Source organism: Bos grunniens, chromosome 16 (assembly GCF_055505025.1).
Source record: "Bos grunniens cultivar Pamir isolate PY7600 chromosome 16, Bosgru_T2T1.0, whole genome shotgun sequence".
NCBI lineage: Eukaryota > Metazoa > Chordata > Mammalia > Artiodactyla > Bovidae > Bos > Bos grunniens.
The window spans coordinates 48,966,407-48,988,490 of NC_141180.1; the positions used below are offsets into that span (position 1 = coordinate 48,966,407).

At 45.5% G+C, this 22,084-nt stretch overlaps 1 protein-coding gene across 1 annotated transcript in view; it reads left to right on the forward strand.

Annotated features, from left to right (window-relative positions):
* Positions 1 to 3,970: 3,970 nt before the first annotated feature.
* KIF26B (kinesin family member 26B) overlaps positions 3,971 to 22,084 on the forward strand; it is a 518,582-nt gene continuing 500,468 nt past the window's right edge. Inside the window, exons 1-2 of the mRNA XM_086344948.1 lie at positions 3,971 to 5,056; positions 5,890 to 6,291. Of these exons, the coding sequence (XP_086201074.1) occupies positions 4,994 to 5,056; positions 5,890 to 6,291 (465 nt within the window). The 5' untranslated portion in view covers positions 3,971 to 4,993. The remainder of the gene's footprint in view (positions 5,057 to 5,889; positions 6,292 to 22,084) is intronic.

The window sequence follows — 22,084 nt, forward strand, 5'->3', positions numbered from 1 at the left end:
AGATGGGCTCGATAAAGGACAGAAATGGTATGGACCTAACAGAACCAGAAGATATTAAGAAGAGGTGTCAAGAATACACAGAACTGTACAAAAAAGATCTTCACGACCCAGATAATCACGATGATGTGATCACTCACCTAGAGCCAGACATCCTGGAATGTGAAGTCAAGTGGGCCTTAGAAAGCATCACTATGAACAAAGCTAGTGGAGGTGATGGAATTCCAGTGGAGCTATTTCAAATCCTGAAAGATGATACTGTGAAAGTGTTGCACTCAATATGCCAGCACATTTGGAAAACTCAGCAGTGGCCACAGGACTGGAAAAGGTCAGTTTTCATTCCAATCCCAAAGAAAGGCAATGCCAAAGAATGCTCAATTGCACTCATCTCACACGCTAATAAAGTAATGCTCAAAATTCTCCAAGCCAGGCTTCAGCAATATGTGAACTTGCAGATGTTCAAGCTGGTTTTAGAAAAGGCAGAGGAACCAGAGATCAAATTGCCAACATGAGCTGGATCATCAAAAAAGGAAGAGAGTTCCAGAAAAACATCTATTTCTGCTTTATTGACTATGCCAAAGCCTTTGACTGTGTGGATCACAATAAACTGTGGAAAATTCTGAAAGAGATGGGAATACCACACCACCTGACCTGCCTCTTGAGAAACCTGTATTCAGGTCAGGAAGCAACAGTTAGAACTGGCCATGGAACAACAGACTGGTTCCAAACAGGAAAAGGAGTATGTCAAGACTGTATATTGTCACCCTGCTTATTTAACTTATATGCAGAGTACATCATGAGAAACGCTGGGCTGGAGGAAGCACAAGCTGGAATTAAGATTGCTGGGAGAAATATCAATAACCTCAGATATGCAGATGACACCACCCTTATGGCATAAAGTGAAGAAGAACTAAAGAGCCTCTTGATGAAAGTCAAAGAGGAGAGTGAAAAAGTTGGCTTAAAGCTCAATATTCAGAAAACTAAGATTATGGCATCTGGTCCCATCACTTCATGGGAAATAGATGGGGAAACAGTGGAAACAGTGTCAGACTTTATTTTTCTGGGCTCCAAAATCACTGCAGATGGTGATTGCAGCCATGAAATTAAAAGACGCTTACTCCTTGGAAGGAAAGTTATGACCAGCATAGACAGAGTATTAAAAAGCAGAGACGTTACTTTGCCAACAAAGGTCCATCTAGTCAAGGCTCTGTTTTTTCCAGTGGTCATGTATGGATGTGAGAGTTGAACTATAAAGAAATCTGAGCCCCAAAGAATTGATGCTTTTGAACTGTGGTGTTGAAGAAGACTCTTTTTTTTTTAAATTTTATTTTATTTTTAAACTTTACATAATTGTATTAGTTTTGCCAAATATCAAAATGAATCCGCCACAGGTATACATGTGTTCCCCATCCTGAACCCTCCTCCCTCCTCCCTCCCCATACCATCCCTCTGGGTCGTCCCAGAGCACTAGCCCCAAGCATCCAGTGTTGTGCATCGAACCTGGACTGGCATCTCGTTTCATACATGATATTATACATGTTTCAATGCCATTCTCCCAAATCTTCCCACCCTCTCCCTCTCCCATAGAGTCCATAAGACTGTTCTATACATCAGTGTCTCTTTTGCTGTCGTCCCTTGGACTGCAAGGAGATCCAGCCAGTCCATCCTAAAGGAGATCAGTCCTGGGTGTTTATTGGAAGGACTGATGTTGAAGCTGAAACTCCAGTACTTTGGCCACCTGATGCGAAGAGCTGACTCATTTGAAAAGACCCTGATGCTGGGAAAGATTGAGGGCAGGAGGAGAAGAGGACGACAGAGGATGAGATGGTTGGATGGCATCACCGACTCGATGGACATGGGTTTGGGTAGACTCTGGGCAATTGGTGATGGACAGGGAGGCCTGGCCTGCTGGGGTTCATGGGGTCACAAAGAGTCGGACACGACTGAGCGACTGAACTGAACTGGGAAAGATTGAAGGTAGGAGGAGAAGGGAACGACAGAGAATTAGATGATTGGATGGCATCCCCCATGGATGATTGCTGCCGTCCATGGGGTCGCAGAGTCGCACACGATTGAGTTAACTGAATGAACAGTTAAAAGGCTAATAGAGGGTTGAAAGGGAAATACTAAACAATTCAGTCAACAAAAAGAAGGCCGGAGAGACAGGAATGTATAATATCATGTATGAAACAAGTCGCCAGTCCAGGTTCGATGCAGGATACTGGATGCTTGGGGCTGGTGCACTGGGACGACCCAGAGGGAGGGTATGGGGAGGGAGGAGGGAGGAGGGTTCAGGATGGGGCGCACGGGTATACCTGTGGCGGATTCATTTCGATGTTTGGCAAAACTAATACAATATTGTAAAGTTTAAAAATAAAATTAAAAAAAAAAAAGAAAAACGGAGTACACACGGAGAACAGACCCATACTATCAACAACAGGTAGGTCAAAAACTTAGCAGTCAGGTAAAACTAATCTATGGTGATACAACAGAAATCATAACCGTGATTTTACATGACGGATTGGGATCACCTGGGAAGACACAGGCACGAACTTTCTGGAGTGATGGAGATATATAACTTGATTGAGGTGGTGCCTTACCTGGGAGTGTACATTTATCAAAATTAATAGACTGTACACATAAAATTTGTGCATTTCACGGTATGTAAATTTTACATCCATTTTTTTAAAGCCTCATATCAAACTCTCTTTCGGGGCTTCTTGTTGCAAACTTTGATCAACAGAGGGCGCTCCGAGCTCACCAAACAGGCTTCGGAGCCCCAGCTACTTTGGGATGCGAATCAGACCACCTCTGGTCTCCTCCGTCTCCAAGGTGAATCTCCCAGCTCCCCAGTACTCTCCCTCGACACCTCACCTTCCCCACCAGCGGCTCACGGGCTAGTCCGTTTCACCTGGCCACGTGCTGCTTTTCGGCAGATGAGCAGTGCGTAGCTAATGGCGATGCTATTTCCCGCAGCACCTGCGCGGAATACAGATATGGACGGAAGCAGGCAGTTGCCCGGAGGTGTACCTGCCCCATAAGGACCTCTTTTGATATGACCACTTTTAAATGGAAGTAGGAACGTAATGGAAACTTCCACACTGTTTTCGACATCTACATTTTTACCTTTTTACCTCGCTGTGGTGGCTGTGAAACATTCCCACGCAAGGGCTGCGGCGGGAAGGGCGGGGGGCGGGGAGGGTGGTGGATGGCAGCGCGAGGGATGCACGAAGGAATTTCCCCCCGAGGAAAGCAGGTGTGGGGGGCGTTGCCACTTCCAGAGGGTTCCAGCACCCTAGGATATTGTCTTCCTGCCCTCTCCGTATCTCAGGGAAACTAGAGACTGGAAAGCCCCAGGCGTCCTTTGCACCCTCGCCTGCCCCCAGGCCGGGTACCCCCCGGGCGCGGAGATGCCATTACACCTCACGTGATACCCGCACGGGGCCGGTCCTTCAAGAGGCGTCTCGCCGGGTGTTAATTAAAGGTCACAACAAAACAGACCTGCGGGCTCACTAGAAGATTTGTCCTCTCGGGAGATGAAAAATGACACCCTGGAGCAGCTACGTGTGGAGCCCGGCAAATGCCGGCTTCCTGGGCTCTGGGCTCTGCGCCGGGGGCCGGAGGGGAACTGGAGAGGGCGATGACTGGGTGCTCCCGGGACCGGGTGGACCCTGCCTGCTGGAAGAGCCGGGATCGGGTGCCGAAGGGACCCCCGACCGAGACGAGGCCAAGGCCAGCTCGCACACACCCCTTTCCAGGCCCGCGCCGTCCCTCAGTTTCCCTGCCGGGTGGCTGCCCGCTTGCTCCCCGGGCTCCTGCGTCCCAGCCCTGGGCGGCGGGGCACAGCGCACACTGGGTCGCGGGCAGGCTGGGGCGAAGGCCCTGTTCTCCCGCTGCGCTTGGGAGGGTGGCCCCCCGGCCGGCCCGGCTTAGGAGGGCAATTCCAGAAAAGGTTTGCAGGGCAGGTCTAGGAGAACAAAGGGCGGGGGGAGGACTCGGCATATTTGTGGACTTGTTTGTGACTCAATCCCTCTTACACGGCGTTTCAAAGGCAGAACTGCAAGCCTTGCCAGGAAGAGAAAGAACTTGGGGGCGGGGAAGCTCGGGCGCATTTCTGTCCGGCTGCACTCGCTCGGCTCTGCCCCCAGCTCCAGTCTCGCGCAGTGCTGTTTCATTAGAGCCCTGGACCCGGGCCACTCACCAGCAACTTCCCCGCACCGCGCGAGATTTACGACCCCATCCCCCGGCTCTCGGCCTCGGAATGTCAGGCAGGAGAGCCGCAACATAAAATGGATCCCGGCAGGCGCGGCGGCGGCGGCAGCCAGGCGGCGGGCTCCCTGGCGGGGCCGCGGTTCGCAAGGATCCGCGCTGCGCCTGGGCGCACACGCGCGCCCTGACCGCGGACGCCGGCCGGGCCACACCGCCGCCCCTCTCTGCCCTCGCGCAACTGTCAGGCAAAGAGGGACGGCGGATATTGGCTCCCCCACACGCCGAGGCTCCTCCCCGATCTGGATCTTTATATTTTGGGAGAATTTCTTTGAACTCAGTTACCAAGCTCCGCGAAAGGAGACAAGTTCCCACAGCCGGTTCGCTGGCAGTAGGCGAGGCGGGGGTCTCGCCCACCTCCTCGGCAGCTGCCGTGTGTCCCGATTGTACTCGTCTTTTCCCTCGTGGAGGAAAACGGACTCACTAGACTAAGGAAAATGCCAATTATCTGGATGTGACCGTGAAAAGAGAACGTGTGACTGGAGGAGGCAGAAGAGGAGGAAAAGCCTTATTTGAAGAGAAGAATAAACCAAGCACTCCAACCCTTCTGCAAATTAGTGCTGTTACTTCTGGGGTCCATCTGCTTTTATCCCCCCAACCCCTCCATTAAGAAACCTTGACTTGAGGGCCAAGAGAGAGCCCCCTACCACTGGGCATCCTTCTGGGTTGGAAGACCTTTTGGATGTAGCGTTGGTGGAACATTTAGACACTCTCCTCTGGAAAAGCCACCATGAATTCGATAGCTGGGAATAAAGAGAGGCTTGCAGTCTCCACCAGGGGCAAGAAATACGGGGTAAGTTGTGACGGGTCTAATGCGGAGATGTGTTACCAGACTCTTTCCCGACCGGGGTCTCCCTTTCTGGGTAACGTGCGGCCAGGGCAGGGCGGCTCCGAGCTCTCCTCCGGCTGCAGCGGCGCCTCGGCCAGGCCAGCCAGGCGTGCGCGCGCGGAGGCGGGTCTGCCCGTGAGGACGCCCGCACACTCGCCTTGCCCTCGGAATTTTTGCGGCCCTCTCGTCCCTCCTCTTCCCCGCATCCCTAACTTTTGCAGTATTCCTGACTTCCAAGCAGAGTTAAGTCGAATGGGAGGGTTTCCCACGAAATCTCCGCAGCTCTTAGGGATCGTTTCCCTGGAAAAAGGAAAACCTTTTATTTACCTTCAGTATCCAGAGGGCTGTACCCCGAATTAATACAAATCCAAAAATCACAGTCCTCCCCCCCCCGCCCCCCCTCCCCCCACACACAGTCTTCCAGAATCTTAAACGTGGGCTCCTTCTGGGATGGGTGCTGGGTTCAACAGCGCGGGGAGCTGAATCGGTGTGTTCCTCTGCAGAAACCATTGAAATTCTCTGAGCGAGCGAGTCCCTATCCTCCAAATCGGAGGAGTACGCCGGCGCCCGGGAACCGGCGCAGGGACACCTGGACGACAAGAATTCACTTAAAGACAATTAACCAGACAGATGGAGGCAGATTTGGCCGCAGGGCCCGGAGCGGTCCCGATCGCGCCCCTGTTGGCGCTGGGCCGGGGCCTTTGGTGGCACGCAGATCCCCGGGCAGGCGGGAGGGTGGCCCTGGGCCGGGGCGCGGGAGCCCGGCGGCCCCTGACACCCGCGTGTCTCCCCTGCAGGTGAATGAAGTTTGCTCGCCCACCAAGCCCGCGGCGCCCTTCTCCCCTGAGAGCTGGTACCGGAAAGCTTACGAAGAGTCCCGCGCCGGGAGCCGGCCCACCCCCGAGGGCGCGGGCTCGGCGCTCGGCTCGTCGGGGACCCCGTCCCCGGGCTCAGGTACTTCGTCCCCGAGCTCCTTCACGGGTTCCCCGGGCCCCGCCTCCCCAGGCATTGGCACCAGCTCGCCGGGCTCCCTTGGCGGCTCGCCAGGCTTCGGCACGGGCTCCCCGGGCTCGGGCAGCGGCGGCGGCTCCTCCCCCGGATCAGACCGCGGCGTCTGGTGCGAGAATTGCAACGCCCGCCTGGTGGAGCTGAAGAGGCAGGCTCTGAAGCTGCTCCTCCCGGGGCCCTTCCCGGGCAAGGTGAGCGCCGCCGGGGACGGGACGGGGCTGGCGGGCCACAGCTGCGCGCGCCTCGCCGCGGCCGGGGGTGGGGGGACCTGCAGCGCCACGCGATGCTCAGTTGCAGACGGGTCGTTGGCTCCGCCCGGGCAGCTCTGGGCCTCGGGGGGCGGGGGGGGGGGGGGGCAGATCCCGCGCGTCTCCGCCGCGAGACCTTCCTCCGGCTCATTGCTTGGATGGTGCGTGCGCAGTTCCAGGCCTCGCTGTCCACCTGGGTTGCCCAGGTTATCCTTCCTGCCTCCCTCCACTTCCCAGAGTGCCCTTTCTCTGCCCCCTGCACCCGCCCAGCTATCCGGATGGACCCGCGCAGTGCTACCTTTCCCCGAGACGCTCGTCCCCCGCGTGTCCACAGACCTTAGCCGCGTGTTAGGCCGGGGACGTGCTGACACCAGCTGCGGGGATTCGGCGCCCAGCCGCCTGCCTCCTTACCACCCCTCCTCCCCCAATACCCACCTCCCCCTGCTCCCCAGCCCTCCGCAGGGGCACTCATTAGATTTTTCTCCCCACCCCAATCCGTGCTCCTTTACAAAAGTGTCGGTGGGAGCGGTAAAAGCAGGCTGATATTTAGGAATTGGCATTTCCCATTGCCTATTTGTGGTCCTTCCTTTCCAGGGCTACCGGAAAGCCAGCATTCCCCCAAACCTGTGTGTGTCTGTCAGAGGAAGACTAAGGGGTGAGGAGCTTCTCTGAGCGCGGCTCACCCCTGTCTGCTCGAGCACTGAGCACATTGGCTCCTCCATGGCAACCTTGCCAGCGTTGTGTGTGTCCAGAGCCCCCAGAGTGTAACACAATGCAATTGTATTTGCACTGTTGGGCCTAAGTACTATCAAATGAAAATATTTACTCTTTCACTTCAAAGAGTTTTTATCAGCCGTTAGAGAGAAATATCAAGAAAACAGCGTGAATTGCTGTAGAGAATTCTGACACTGTTCAGTGGTATTTTCTGATTTATAGTTCTGTGACTTTTGAAGTCAAGTGTTGTGATTCTGAGTCGTGGAGCTTAGGAATAAATGCATCTGCTGGCCATTTCTGCTTTATCCAAACACACACATTGATGTTTTCATATGCAAGGGTTAAATTAAACAAATACCCACAGAAGTTGTAAAATTTTAAACGTGGAAAATTTCCACCAAGAGAATTGGTTTTATGAATCCCGAATTTATCTCTAGAATAATTAACTTGTAGATTGTTGTCAGTATGCCATTTTTGTAGTTTGATAATAAATCTGTCAGGACACCCCCAGGAATAAATCTCAGGGACTCTAAAAGCTTATTTCACTCTTGTAAGCCCTATCCTATGATTTAACACCAGCTTTTCACTAACAGATTTATTTACTCTTGTGATTGTTTATCAGTATTCTTTGATTTTTTTACTGCATTCAAGGAACTCTGTTAGGCAAAGCAATAAAATAACAGGTACCTGCAGTCCTTGTCCACATGGAGCTTGTATTCTAACAGAGGATAGAGATATTGACCACAAAATGCACAACTCATAATTTATTTCCATTTGTGGTGAGTACAACAGAGGACGAGTGTGGGGAGCTATAAGATTGTATAACCAGACTAGACCAGCTGGTAAATTATTAAGAACTTTGGTTCTTAAAGATATATAGTATCTGATTTTTGGCAATCCTAGTAAGTTGCAGTCTACCAGTTTATTCTAGAACATTCTTGCAGACCTGTTCTTAGAGTAGCTTGTGTTGTTGCATGCTCCTTGTGTGCAAAGGTAAATTACAATATACTCTTTTCATAAAAGTGGTGAGAGGAAAGGAATTCTATAGGAAGAAGAAACAAATGTTGAAACTTAAATGCATCCATCAAGTTTTGTGGAGTCATGTGACAAAGTAGATTTTTGGTTTTGTTAAAGCAGCCTGGAAAAATCATTCTCAGTGCAATAAGAGGCAGCTTGATATTTGTGCCAGTTTTATTTACATGATGAAATAAAACTGATGCTGGGAAACTGATGACATTGTCAGTGAGGGCTACAGAAGAAACGCTGGATCTGGGGAACCTCAATGCTCTACACCAACTTACTTCTTGATCCAGGTGCATCAAGAAGAGCGCTGTCAGTCTTGGGGACAGTCACATGGGGTCACTTTAAGGGCACACATGAATTTGCCCGGAGTTTTAGATGTGATATGGCACAGTCAAATATGACATTTAGTGCAAAGGAGAGCACACGACTCCGCCAGAAGCAAGTGTTACTCAGATGACCTCACTGTTAGTAAAGAGGTATGGGGCCAGGATTTTAAATACAAATCCTCTGGCTGTCTCTGGGAATAGTCATTTTAGGTTTTTTTTTTTTTCCTTTTTAAAATATTGGTACCCTCAGACTAGGTAATATTTCCATTACACCTTTGAAATTTGCAGTATTTTAACCAAACAAATATTGTGTTCTCTCAAGCACCATGGATGGAGGCCCAAGTAACTCTGACACAAGACCTTTCTTCTTCCCAGAGCCAGATTTATGAGCGAACTGTGAACCTCCATCGCCCTCTGGCACAGAAGGAGTTAATTTTCATAAGAACAAGAGATGTCATTGTGACTCCAACATGTAGTTTGCCCTGAAGAGTAAGGGTCTGAAAGATAAAGGCATGTTTTTGAGGGGTAATTAGCAAACATCATGTAATTCACTTATGATTTTTAGCTGTACATGGGGACTCTTTTCTTACATAGAGTACTACATTCTATGAGGGGGTATGAAGTCTCCTAGGTAAGTGTTTTAAAGGTAAAGGCAGAATAGCACGTCCAGGAACCTTATTATTTTAGAGTTGGCTTTGGTTCTTTCTCTACCACTGATTTATTTTGTGACACTGAGTAAATCGGTTTTCCTCTGTATTTTTAACTTTACTGTTTTTTCCTTAGTGTAAAGGAAAAAAATGATTCAGACTCTAGGTGACCTTTCAAATGATTAGAATGTCAAAAAATGATTTTCGATAAGGTTTGAAAAGTGCTTACATTCTTCAGAGAAAGACAGGAAGGTTTATGATTATCAATTAGACAAGATTCTGTGGGATTTATGTTTTGCCGAATTTAGGGCTCTTCTTACAAAATATCCACTTTCAATATCTGCCTCCGTCAGTACATTTCCCAAATATCATACTGCCATCTACATTGTCACGCTGTGCCCATTGGCAGAGAGCAAGCGCTGTTGAAGTCCTCCAGTTTTGTCTCTGAAACAGTTGGTTAAGAAGGGGAGGTAAAGTGCTGGTGAGCTCATGCAGGGGTGTCAGGCTGGTCCCAGGAGTTAGACACTGGCTCTGGTGGCCTGAAGTGTGGACACCCTGTTCTGAGCACACTCAATACTGGACATGTGACCACTGGAGAATGAGGCTTCTTGGCAGAAGACAATAGGACTTGGAGGTTTCTAGCTTAGGTAACTGGGGGTGGGGTGGGTAGTGTTAACTGAGGCAGGAAATGGGAGGAGAGACAGATTTGAAAGGAACTCAAAAGAAAAATCCTACAGATAGAGGAGCCCGGCAGGTTAAAGCCCAAAGAGTCCGCAAAGAGTCCACAAAAGACTGAGCATGCATGCAATACAATACAATTCATTGAGTACCTGCTGTGTGGCATACTCTTTACAAACAGTGTCTCACTGGAATAACTGTAGGCATCAAGTATTATCATCTGGATGCTGTAAATGAGCCAATTGATTTCCAAAGAAGTTGAATTATTTTCCCAACCTTTCTCAGCTTAGTCATTGCTGCACTGAGATTTGATGGAATATGAAGCCTGTGGTCTTTTTTGTATGCCACTGAGTCTTGCCTTTACAGAGTAGCACGAAGTCTGGAAGCAACATTAGAACTTCCTTCTTTCTTCAGAAGCTCTGCTGCTGCTGCTGCTGCTAAGTCGCTTCAGTCATGTCCGACTCTGTGGGACCCCATAGATGGCAGCCCACCAGGCTCCCCCGTCCCAGGGATTCTCCAGGCAAGAACACTGGAGTGGGTTGCCATTTCCTTCTCCAATGCCTGAAAGTGAAAACTGAAAGTGAAGTCACTCAGTTGTGTCCAACTCTTATCGACCCCATGGACTGCAGCCTACCAGGCTCCTCCGTCCATGGGATTTTCCAGGCAAGAGTACTGGAATGGGGTGCTCTAAACAGTATTAAAATATTAACATGAAGGACCTAAGAGTATATCCTGGATTTGGAGGGCATTGAAGAAGCTGGAAATCAAATTCATGACCTCAAGGACTTGCAATACAAATTAGAATACAAAACACAAACAATCAAGCAGCATACCCTGAAGGCAGTTATGAAAGGGTCCTTCATCAATAAACTCTTGACATCTTCTTTGCAGAAGAAAGACTCTAGTGGATTTGGTTTTCCATGCACTGAGTTTGTGGTTTCTGCGAAGAGAGAAAAGAGTAGAGGGAGATTTAAGAATGAAACAGACCTGGGAATGTAGAAGGGGCAACTGTGAGCTTCAATTTAGTTCAGTCGCTCATTCGTGTCTGACTCTTTGCTACCCCATGAATTGCAGCATGCCAGGCCTCCCTGTCCATCACCAACTCCCGGAGTTCACTCAAATTCATGTCCATCCAGTCGGTGATGCCATCCAGCCATCTCATCCTCTGTCGTCCCCTTCTCCTCCTGCCCCCAATCCCTCCCAGCATCAGAGTCTTTTCCAATGAGTCAACTCTTCACATGAGGTGCCCAAAGTACTGGAGTTTCAGCTTTAGTATCATTCCTTCCAAAGAACACCCAGGGCTGATCTCCTTTAGAATGGACTGGTTGGATCTCCTTGCAGTCCAAGGGACTCTCAAGAGTCTTCTCCAACACCACAGTTCAAAAGCATCAATTCTTTGGCACTCAGCTTTCTTTATAGTCCAACTCTCACATCCATACATGACCACTGGAAAAACCAGAGCCTTGACTAGATGGACCTTTGTTGGCAAAGTAATATCTCTACTTTTGAATATGCTATCTAGGTTGGTCATAACTTTTCTTCCAAGGAGTAAGTATCTTTTAATTTCATGGCTGTAATCACCATCTGCAGTGATTTTGGAGCCCAGAAAAATAAAGTCTGACACTGTTTCCCCATCTATTTCCCATGAAGTGATGAGATCAGATGCCGTGATCTTCGTTTTCTGAACGTTGAGCTTTAAGCCAACTTTTTCACTCTCCTCTTTCACTTTCATCAAGAGGCTTTTGAGTTCCTCTTCACTTTCTGCCATAAGGGTGGTGTCATCTGCATATCTGAGGTTATTGATATTTCTCCCGGCAATCTTGATTCCAGCTTGTGCTTCTTCCAGCCTAGCATTTCTCATGATGTACTCTGCATATAAGTTAAATAAGCAGGGTGACAATATACAGTCTTGACATACTCCTTTTCCTGTTTGGAATCAGTCTGTTGTTCCATGGCCAGTTCTAACTGTTGCTTCCTGACCTGCATACAGGTTTCTCAAGAGGCAGGTCAGGTGGTCTGGTATTCCCATCTCTTTCAGGATTTTCCACAGTTTATTGTGATCCACACAGTCAAAGGCTTTGGCATAGCCAATAAAGCAGAAACAGATGTTTTTCTGGAACTCTCTTGCTTTTTCCATGATCCAGCGGATGTTGGCAATTTGATCTCTGGTTCCTCTACCTTTTCTAAAACCAGCTTGAACATCTGGAAGTTCATGGTTCATGTATTGCTGAAGCCTGGCTTGGAGAATTTTGAGCATTACTTTACTAGCGTGTGAGATGAGTGCAATTGTGTGGTAGTTTGAGCATTCTTTGGCATTGCCTTTCTTTGGGATTGGAATGAAAACTGACCTTTTCCAGTCCTGTGGCCACTGCTGAGTTTTCCAAATGTGCTGGCATATTGAGTGCAGCAGTTTCACAGCATCATCTTCCAGGATTTGAAATAGCTCCACTGGAATTCCATTACCTCCACTAGCTTTGTTCGTAGTGATGCTTTCTAAGGTCCATTTGACTTCATATTCCAGGATGTCTGGCTCTAGGTGAGTGATCACATCATCGTGATGATCTGGGTCATGAAGATCTTTTTTGTACAGTTCTTCTGTGTATTCTTGCCACCTCTTCTTAATATCTTTTGGTTCTGTTAGGTCCATACCATTTCTATCCTTTATCGAGCTCATCTTTGCATGAAATGTTCCCTTGGTATCTCTAATTTTCTTGAAGAGATCCCTAGTCTTTCCCATTCTATTGTTTTTCTCTATTTCTTTTCATTGATCACTGAGGAAGGCTTTCTTATCTCTCCTTGCTATTCTTTGGAACTCTGAATTCAGATGCTTATATCTTTCCTTTTCTCCTTTGCTTTTCGCTTCCCTTCTTTTCACAGCTATTTTTAAAGCCTCCTCAGACAGCCATTTTGCTTTTTTGCATTTCTTTTCCATGGGGATGGTCTTGATTCTTGATCCCTGTCTCCTGTACAATGTCACGAACCTCAGTCCATAGTTCATCAGGGACTCTATCTATCAGATGTAACCCCTTGAATCTATTTCTCACTCCCACTGTATAATCATAAGGGATTTGATTTAGGTCATACCTGAATGGTCTGTTGGTTTTCCCTACTTTCTTCAATTTAAGTCTGAATTTGGCAATAAGGAGTTCATGATCTGAGCCACAGTCAGCTCCCGGTCTTGTTTTTGCTGACTGTATAGAGCTTCTCCATCTTTGGCTGCAAAGAATATAATCAATCTGTTTTTGGTGTTGACCATCTGGTGATATCCATGTATAGAGTCTTCTCTTGTGTTGTTGCAAGAGGGTGTTTTCTATGACCAGTGTGTTCTCTTGGCAAAACTCTATTAGTAGCCTTTGCCCTGCTTCATTCCGTATTCCAAGGCCAAATTTGCCTGTCACTCCAGGTGTTTCTTGACTTCCTACTTTTGCATTCCAGGCTCCTATAATGAAAAGGACATCTCTTAATGATGCTCTGCAGGTGCTGTGCTTAGTCACTCAGCCGTGTCTGACTCTTTGCAGCCCCATGGACAGAAGAGCTACAGTCCATGGGATTCTCCAGGCAAGAATACTGGAGTGGGTTACCAAGCCCTCCTCGATGCATTGCATCAGCCTTTCAAATAGCAACACCTGAGTGAGTTGTTTTTTGCCTGGTACAGACTGTAAATCATTTGGATTGACTTGTATCACTTCATGGAGAACACAATGGCACCCCACTCCAGTAGTCTTGCCTGGAAAATCCCATGGATGGAGGAGCCTGGTAGGCTGCAGTCCATGGGGTCGCTAAGAGTCGGTCACGACTGAGCGACTTCACTTTCACTTTTTACTTTCATGCATTGGAGAAGGAAATGGCAACCCACTCCAGTGTTCTTGCCTAGAGAATCCCAGGGACGGGGGAGCCTGGTGGGCTGCCATCTATAGGGTCACACAGAGTCGGACACGACTGAAGCGTCTTAGCAGCAGCAGCAGTATCACTTTAGTCAGTAAAAAAAAAAAAGGAGTAACTTACTGGGTTTATTTTGTTTCTTTTCTAGGGCTAGTAAGTGAAAATGGTCAGATAAAATTTGTTTTTTTTAAAGTCTTGGGATTTTAAGTGAAATCAGTCCTTTTACCCATTGTAGCATCCCCAGGTATAAATGTAAAACCATCTCATATGCATTGGCAAGAGCATCTTTTCTGTTTTATTCACAGTTGAGGTACCAAGCCAGAAATAGGTACCAAAGAACAAATCTCCCAGGTGGGGACTATCCTAGATCCTTTTGAGGTCTGTGACAGAATTTTTGAATGGACAGTGTAAACCCTGTGAAACATCAGTCCCTAAGAACTCCCTGGAGTAAGCAAAAAAAATTCCAGGTTGGCAGAAGGTTATCAGACATCTGCTCATTTCCATATCAATACAAGAAAATCTTTTATGTAAAAAACAGTGCAGAACTACATTCCTAGCTGAATTTTCCCTGGTCATATATTCTGGATTCATTTATGTCGCAGAAATAACAGGAGGATTAGCCAGACATACTGAGAAGAGTGGCCAGGAATCACAGAGATTAAAGAAAGGAATGTGTCAGCAGTTTTAAGAACACCAAACAAGGCTCTAAATAGCCAGGCCGAAAGTAAGTCTAGACTTGGGAATATATATATATATATGTATATACACACATAACATATATTTTTTTCTGTAGTTTTTCAGTTTCAAAACAGGGGTATGAAAAAATAACTCCATTTAAAAGATCCTCTAGAAGCCAATGTAAGACTGTTTATAAATAGATGTTGAATTTTAAATACTTACTAGTTATGAGAAAATTCTATCTGAAATCTTCTAAGAACACATGGTTATGCTTCATTTGAAACTTCCATTTTGGAAATATTTTAGATAAGGGATATGCTAATAGATAATATGAATAGTGAAAAAGTCCTGTAGCATTTGTCATTAAAGCCTTTCTGAAACATTTTAGGGATTATAAAAACATTCCCAGTAGAGACGTGTGAGCAGTAATATCTTCTTTAAGGCTTATTAGTAAGCTATGGAATAATGGCATTTCATTCTACCAGACTTTTAATTGTGAACCAGCATGGTCAGTTTTTATAGTGATTTAATTCGCTTTGTAAAAATCCCTGGCCTGTAGTAATTTCTTCCACACTCATTGCAGATAGGATTATTGCATTAGAAATGTGATTTTTTAAATGGCTGAGGCTGGTAATTTGTCAGCATTTGGCAGGATTAAGTCAATAAAATAGGCAACATTAGTTGCTCTTTGGCATTATATCACAGATCAAACTGAACCATTCATCAGCTGATAATAATGGTGATGGTAATAATGATGACTAATATTATCATTTAGTAATAATGATGACTAAAAATGGCTGGCAATTATCATCTAGTATATGCTAGGCACTCTACTAAGATACATAAACATATGCGTACATAAAATCTCATAGCAAAATGAAGATGAATCTGATTTCTTTTCTTTACCCTGGAATTCCAGGTGATTGATGTGATCTAGGTCACAAAAGGAAGCATGAGTGAAGATACAGGGACCAGTGAAATCCAAGGATGTTTCCCCTCCAAAGCCATTGAGGGGATATTAATATTACTAAACAATTCATTGATATTAATACACTGTTGATACAACTGCCTGAGTGGGAGACCCTTGCTTGAGGGAGAAGGTTGGGACTATTTTTCCTGGTGACGTCACTTTCAGGGTGGGGGAAAATAGTCAGGTTGTCAGGATCCTGAGCTGATTAATTTTCTTGAATGTATTGGAGGGGGTCAAAGGGACTTCCTTATACTTACATTCACGTGGCTGAGCCTCTTGCCAGCCCTTCTCAAAAGCCCTGCCTGAGGGCCCTTGGGGACCACCGGAGAGCTCGAATTCTTCAGCTGGACCGTCAATGCTGAGACAGCAGGATTGCCAGACTCGACCCTGTTTTGTCCCGGTAGAGACTGCACTGGGTTGTCTGTGGGGTTCCCAGTCTGTTTTCAGGAATACAAAGCTAATTTCCTTTTTATCACTGTCTTGAGTCACAGGCTAATCATAAGAATCTTTCCTTTATTAAAAAATATTTTCTGTGTGGTCTTATTGTGGCAAAGAAGCACTGTTTAGAATGGGCTCCCATTGATCTTTCAGGCTCACATGTACCAATCAGAAATAATACTGTATTTGTGTAGGTACAGAAGGACAGAGAATACATCTCTATACCTAAATTGCTTTTGAAATATTTATCAAAATAGTAAATCATCCTCCTGCTTGCCATTGCCTTTGGGATGTTCTAGGACCCATCTAAGAAAATTGGATTTTGAATAATGGTTAGAAAGGTTGTCTGTCTGCCTTTTCCAGGTTATAAAGGAATTCACCTATATTTTCTTTGAATATTTGTAAGGTTTCCTTTTTAATAGTTATATCTCTGATCCATTGAGGGATTATTGTGGTGTATATTAAGAGGTGTAGATCAATTTTGCCCTTTTCTAAATGTCTATCCAGTTGTCTCCAAACTCCTTATTAAAAATAATGATAATAATAAAATATATGTCTTTCCCTCATTTTATTTGAAATATCTGTGTTCATAAACCAGATTTTCAGTAGTTGGGTCTACTTCTGCGCCTTCTGTTATGTCCCATTTATCTGTCTTCTCATGTACGAATTCCACACTATTTTAATTATAGAAGCTTTGTACCATGTTTTAGTATTTGGCAACACTGGCTTTTCTCTCTCCCAAATAATGCCTTTCCTTCCTAGTAGCTTTCTGGTTATTCTTCCTGACTATTTTCCCATATGAACTTTAGAATCAACTTTCCTAACTCCATAAAGTTTTTAAAAATCAGGACCATGTTAAGTTTATACATTAACCCTGGGGGATTTTTGGCATCTTTTTGATGTTGACTCCTTCCTGAGAACATGGAATGTCTTTCCGTTTGAACACATCTACTTTTCAGTAATTTTAAAGGTTTTTCTCATAGAGGCTTTGCCCGTTTCTTGTTAAATTTATTTTTAGGTATTCCTTTTGTTGCTTTTATAAATGAGCTTTTCACTTCCATTATCTCTTCTAATTGATGTTAATATATAAGAAGGACAGTATATTAATTGTATATCCTGTTGTTAGATTCTATTACTGTGTTCATTAGTTTTTAAATTAGTATTTTTGGATTTTCTTTCATGAATAGACACATCATAACTCTTCTCCTTTGCGATTTTTATTGATTCTAGTAGTTCTCTCTTGTTTGTTATATTGATTTATGCTTCCAACACAATGTTAAATGGTAATGTATGGTGGGCATATGTATAGCTTTTTCCACTAAGTAAGATGTTGACCTTTGGACTGAGGTCTATATATATATTTTTAACAGTTAAGGAAGTATCCATCAGTTCCTATTTTATTTAGTATTTTTAGTCAGAAATAGGTGTTATATTTTGTCAGATGTCTCTTCAGTATCTATGTAGATGATCATATGATTTTTCTCCCTAGATCTATTAATATTGTGAAATATTATCATTGCTTTCCTGATAATGAACCATCCTTGCATTCTCATAATAAATTCCACTTGGTCACAACATATTTTTTGAATATGCTGCTGGGTTCAGTTTGCTAATATTTTATTTATGGTTTTTTCCTGTCATATTCATATTCCATAAGCACTTTCGATTCCCACTCATGTACCAGCTACAGTACTATGCCACCTTATAACCAAGATATGAAAAAGACTAAGAACTCCTGCCCTAGAGTAACTCCCAGCCTAGTATTAGAGATATACAAGAAACCAAAGAGGGTGCAGCATATTAAATGCTGGACCACGGGCTATGGAGGCTGCTGGAGGGGGTGAACAGCGAGGTGAGCCTTGAGCTGGCTTTGACAGAGTAGGAGCATTGCAGTGAAGCATCGGCATTCCAGGAAAGGGGAATGGTGAGCATAAGGCACGCTCAGTATCCTGGGGGAATCACAGTGGTGCATTTCTGACATTGCGCAGTGCGTGCATGGGTGAGTGACAGGCTGGGAAGGTGGCAGGGAGAGAATGAAGGCCTTGCAGTCCAAAGAATCTAAATGTTATTCTATAGGCAGCCATTGAAGGGCTTTCAGGAAGGGAGTGAGATGATCAGATACTCATTTGCTCTGGTAGGGAGAGAGAAGCTGGGTTGGAAAGGCGGTGCATGGAGTTCACTGGAGAGGCCCCTCCCTGTGGCCTGAGTGAAAGCTGGTGCACACTTAACTGAATTAGTGGCAGTGGGAATGAGGAAGAAGCCTGGACCCAGAGTAGACAACATCTTGTCCATAGAAAACCCATGGCAATGGCAGCTGAGAAATGGGGTGGGGAGGAGAGGAGAGGAGGGAGTTGAGGAGTTCTTTCAGATTTCTGGCAGGGCAAGTGTGTGGGTGGTGGTACTTTTAATTGAGATGGGGAAAACAGGCAAAGAGTGGGTTTTGTTATTGTAGGTCTGATTTTTAAGAATGGGTGTGGATACTAAGATTGGTTTGGGCTCTCTAGAACTTAAGATGGAATGTTCCAGTGGGGTCCAGCGGGGCTCTAGAGTGGATTCAGGGCTAGAGCCATGGATCTGGGAAGTGTCAGGGTGAGGATGGTGGTGGAGTCCACAGATGGGGTGAACTCTTCAAGGAGGATGTGTATGGTGATAGACGGTGAACTATAGAGTTGTGGGATCCATTGCTGTTGAAGGGACAGGCAGCTTGAGGAGGCAGGGAGACAAATCAAGGAGAGGCCAGAAAAGAGGGAAGAAAATAGGAGAAGGTGGTGTCATGGAAGCTGAGGGAGGGGGTGAGCTTCAGAAGGTAGGGTGATGAAAGGTCAAAAACCTTGGAGAGATTGACGAGGTAAGGGCTGAGGTTTCCACTGAATCAGGAATCAGGAGGAGGTTGGGGATTTTTGTTAGAAGTTTCTGGCACTCTGGAGAAAGGCAGGCAATTGTCATTGTGTATCCAGGAGTGATGAGGACGTCTGAGGCAGCTCAGAGTTGTTGAGGACACCGAGAGGTTAAGAGAGATGCATTTTCTGAGGCTCTTATGACCTTAAAAAAATGAAGCGCTGGGGTCAACAAACCTTGGTGCAAAACTCGGCTGCATCACTGAGTGTGTGACCTTGGGCAAGTCACTTAGCCTTTCCAAACCTCTTTATTCTCATCTTTACAATGAGGGCAATGTTGGGGCCCCATCAGGGTTGTTGTGAGGAGACAGTGACATTGTGAGATGACATCCAATCGTCACTTTCTGTTTTATTCCAATGACTCCCCACAGGAAGTTGAATTTTATGAAAATTACTTCCTTTCCTCTTTCTCTTCCCTTCCTTTCTTCTTCTCTCTTTTTCCTTTTGCCAGTTTCCTTTTTCCTGACACCAAAATGGGAAAGCAGTTGTCAGAGAAGATGGAACTATTCAGCTCATCTCCGTTGTTTTTCTTCACCTGCAAGTGAATCAAGCATCTCATACTTGTTTATTCATTTATAGGGTGTCTCCACAGAACCGGAGCTTGTTTGAAGAAAATCGCTTCTCCTTTTAGTTGAGATGCCATGAATATGGATTGAGATTCTTTGTCACAGATGGATATCCTCCCCTTTAAGCCCTGCCCCTCTCGGAGGCCCCCCTAGGGAGCACCGCAGACACCGAACTTGGCATTTCCGCTCGGCTGAGTGAGGGAGACCAGACGTCCCCCAGTGCCTGCGCATGCGATGTGCAAATCTGAGCAGCACCAGGAATTTGGGCTTATCTGCCTCCCAATCCAGTTTTATCTTTCTCAGACAGTTTTCTTTGCAGTTATACTTTGCTGATCCTATCGCATGGATTCCGCCCAGACCCTGTGGAGAAGTCTGGAAATAAAGACACCCTCCCCCGCCAAGCAGTATTTCCTGCACATAATCTCAGCTCTCAGCGCTGTAGCTGCCCTGGGTAGAGAGCGTTGTTGTAAACTCTTGGGTAGAGAGCGTTGTTGTAAACTCTTAAGTAGAGAGAATCGATATTCTTATGCTGCTCTATAGGTGAACATTTCAGAAGGCTCTGGGGTAGAGTAAGTTCTTTTGATAAGCAAAACTATATGTAAATATATTTTAAGTATTATAGACTAACTTACAGACGAAGGACTGCTTATATACATCTTTTCTACTTAATGGAGTTTAAGCTCAATGTTGTCGTTGACTGCAAAAAGTTCTTGTTAAAAGTTTCAGTTCTCCACACAGCATGTTTTTAAAAGCTTTCCTAGTTCTTACACACAAAATATCTTTATTTTTAAAGCATGAATTGCGAATAACCAGTTTAAATCTACTTTGCCACCACAGGGGTGAAAAATGTAAGCATTGAATAATTCTTTATCTAATCTGAGTGCTGTCTGGGATTTGTAGCTGCTAACTCAGGATTTCTTGGAAGATAACATAGGAATTTATAGGGCTTGAGGTTTTCCTGTGAAGTTATTCCATCTTTTAATTAGCGGTGATGAGCAGCTACATTTTCCCATGAAACGGGATCATCTTATTTATAGCGGTTGCTTTCTTTAAAGTTGTAATCACTATTTCTCTACTCCCTGCTCCATCTACCTGGTGGTTTCATGCAGCAGGAGGAGACTTACTAATTAACTGATAAGAAACCACCACCACCAACAATAACAACCAAAAGCTACTGAGCTATCTAACCAAAGAGTTATACATTGCTCAGTTGTGTCCAACTCTTTGTGACCCCATGGACTGTAGCCGGTCAGGCTCCTCCGTCCATGGAATTCTCCAGGCAAGAATACTGGAATGGGTAGCCATTCCCTTCTCCAGGAGATCTTCGCAACCCAGGGATCGAACCCAGGTCTCCTGCATTGCAGGCAGATTCTTTATCATTTGAGCCACCAGGGAAGCCTCTACAGAAAATACGTAGTTGAATTCAGGCAAATGACTAGTAACTGCCATTATTTAATGAAAACTAATCACCTGCTTGGTTCAGGTGTGTGTCTTTTCATAGAAGGATGTCTCAATCCTGAGCACAGCAGCTGAAGAGGTGGCCTTGAATGTCTTCCCTGTGGACCCACGGCTGTGAACTTGAACATCCCTTGTTTCTGCCCAGCCAGGCAGTGTGGTGATGGAAACTGAGGGAAGGGTAGAAGGGAGAGGAATTAGATAGAAGGAGAAGGAGGAAGGACAAGAGAGTGGGTGAGTATACAGAAATAAAAGGGTGAGTGGCTGTAGGCATTGGAGGCTGTCTACAGTCCCAGATGTTGAGGTGCAGTTGGGCCTCTGGCAGTAATAAGCACTGTGGCCTTGGGCAACAGAATAAAGCTTGTGCTTTATTCCTCTTTTGTAAACCAAGGGGGTGGAATCAGTGGTCTCTAACTGCTTCCAAGCCTGTGAGTCTCTGAAGCTGGAGGGAAGCCCTAAGACTTCATGGAGCCTAATATTTGTCCCCAGATTCTAGAGGGATGTGCTTGACAAAGTCCTAGATGGATTACTGGCTGAATCTGGAGCCTGAAGCTGTTCCATGGGTTGGCACACCTGTGGGAATCCCACCCTCAGTCAGCCAAGGTGTGTCCCCCTTTTTCCCATTCAGAGGAAGATACTTGTTGGCATCACCGTGGCTGATATTTCTGCCTTTGGAATTCTGATCATATTAATAAACTGACTGACAGGATTCTTCCTATTTCTTTTTTCTCCCTAAGTTTATTTGCATATAATTTTTAAATTTCTTTTTTAAAATTTCATTTTTAATTGGAGGATAATCACTTCACAATATTGTGTTGGTTTCTGCCATACATCAACATGAATCAGACATAGGTATACATATGTCTTCTCCTTCTTGAACCTCCCTTCCATCTCCTACCCCATCCCACCCGTGTCAGTTGTTACAGAGCACCAGATTTGTGTTCCTTGTGTCATATAGCTGTTTCTTTTTTTTTTAATATATATATTTTATTGAAGTATAGTTGACTTACAATGTTTCAGGTGCACAGCAAGGTGATTCAGTTATACAAATACACATATATTATTTTTGAAATTATTTTCATCATAGATTATTATAAGATATTGACTATAGTTCCCAATGCTATACAGTAAACCTTTGTTGCTTGTTGCCTATCTATTTCTTAATTAGAAATCTAGCATTCTATTCATACTAAGTCAAACAAGTGGGATCAAAATGTCATAATTTTTTTTAGTTAGGCAAAAATTCATGTTTTCTAAAATATATATATTATCAGTTCAGTTCAGTTCAGTCACTCAGTCATGTCCAACTCTTTGTGACCCCATGAATCGCAGCACGCCAGGCCTCTCTGTCCATCGTCAACTCCCGGAGTTCACTCAAACTCACGTCCATCTAGTCAGTGATGCCATCCAGCCATCTCACCCTCTGTCGTCCCCTTCTCCTCCTGCCCCCAATCCCTCCCAG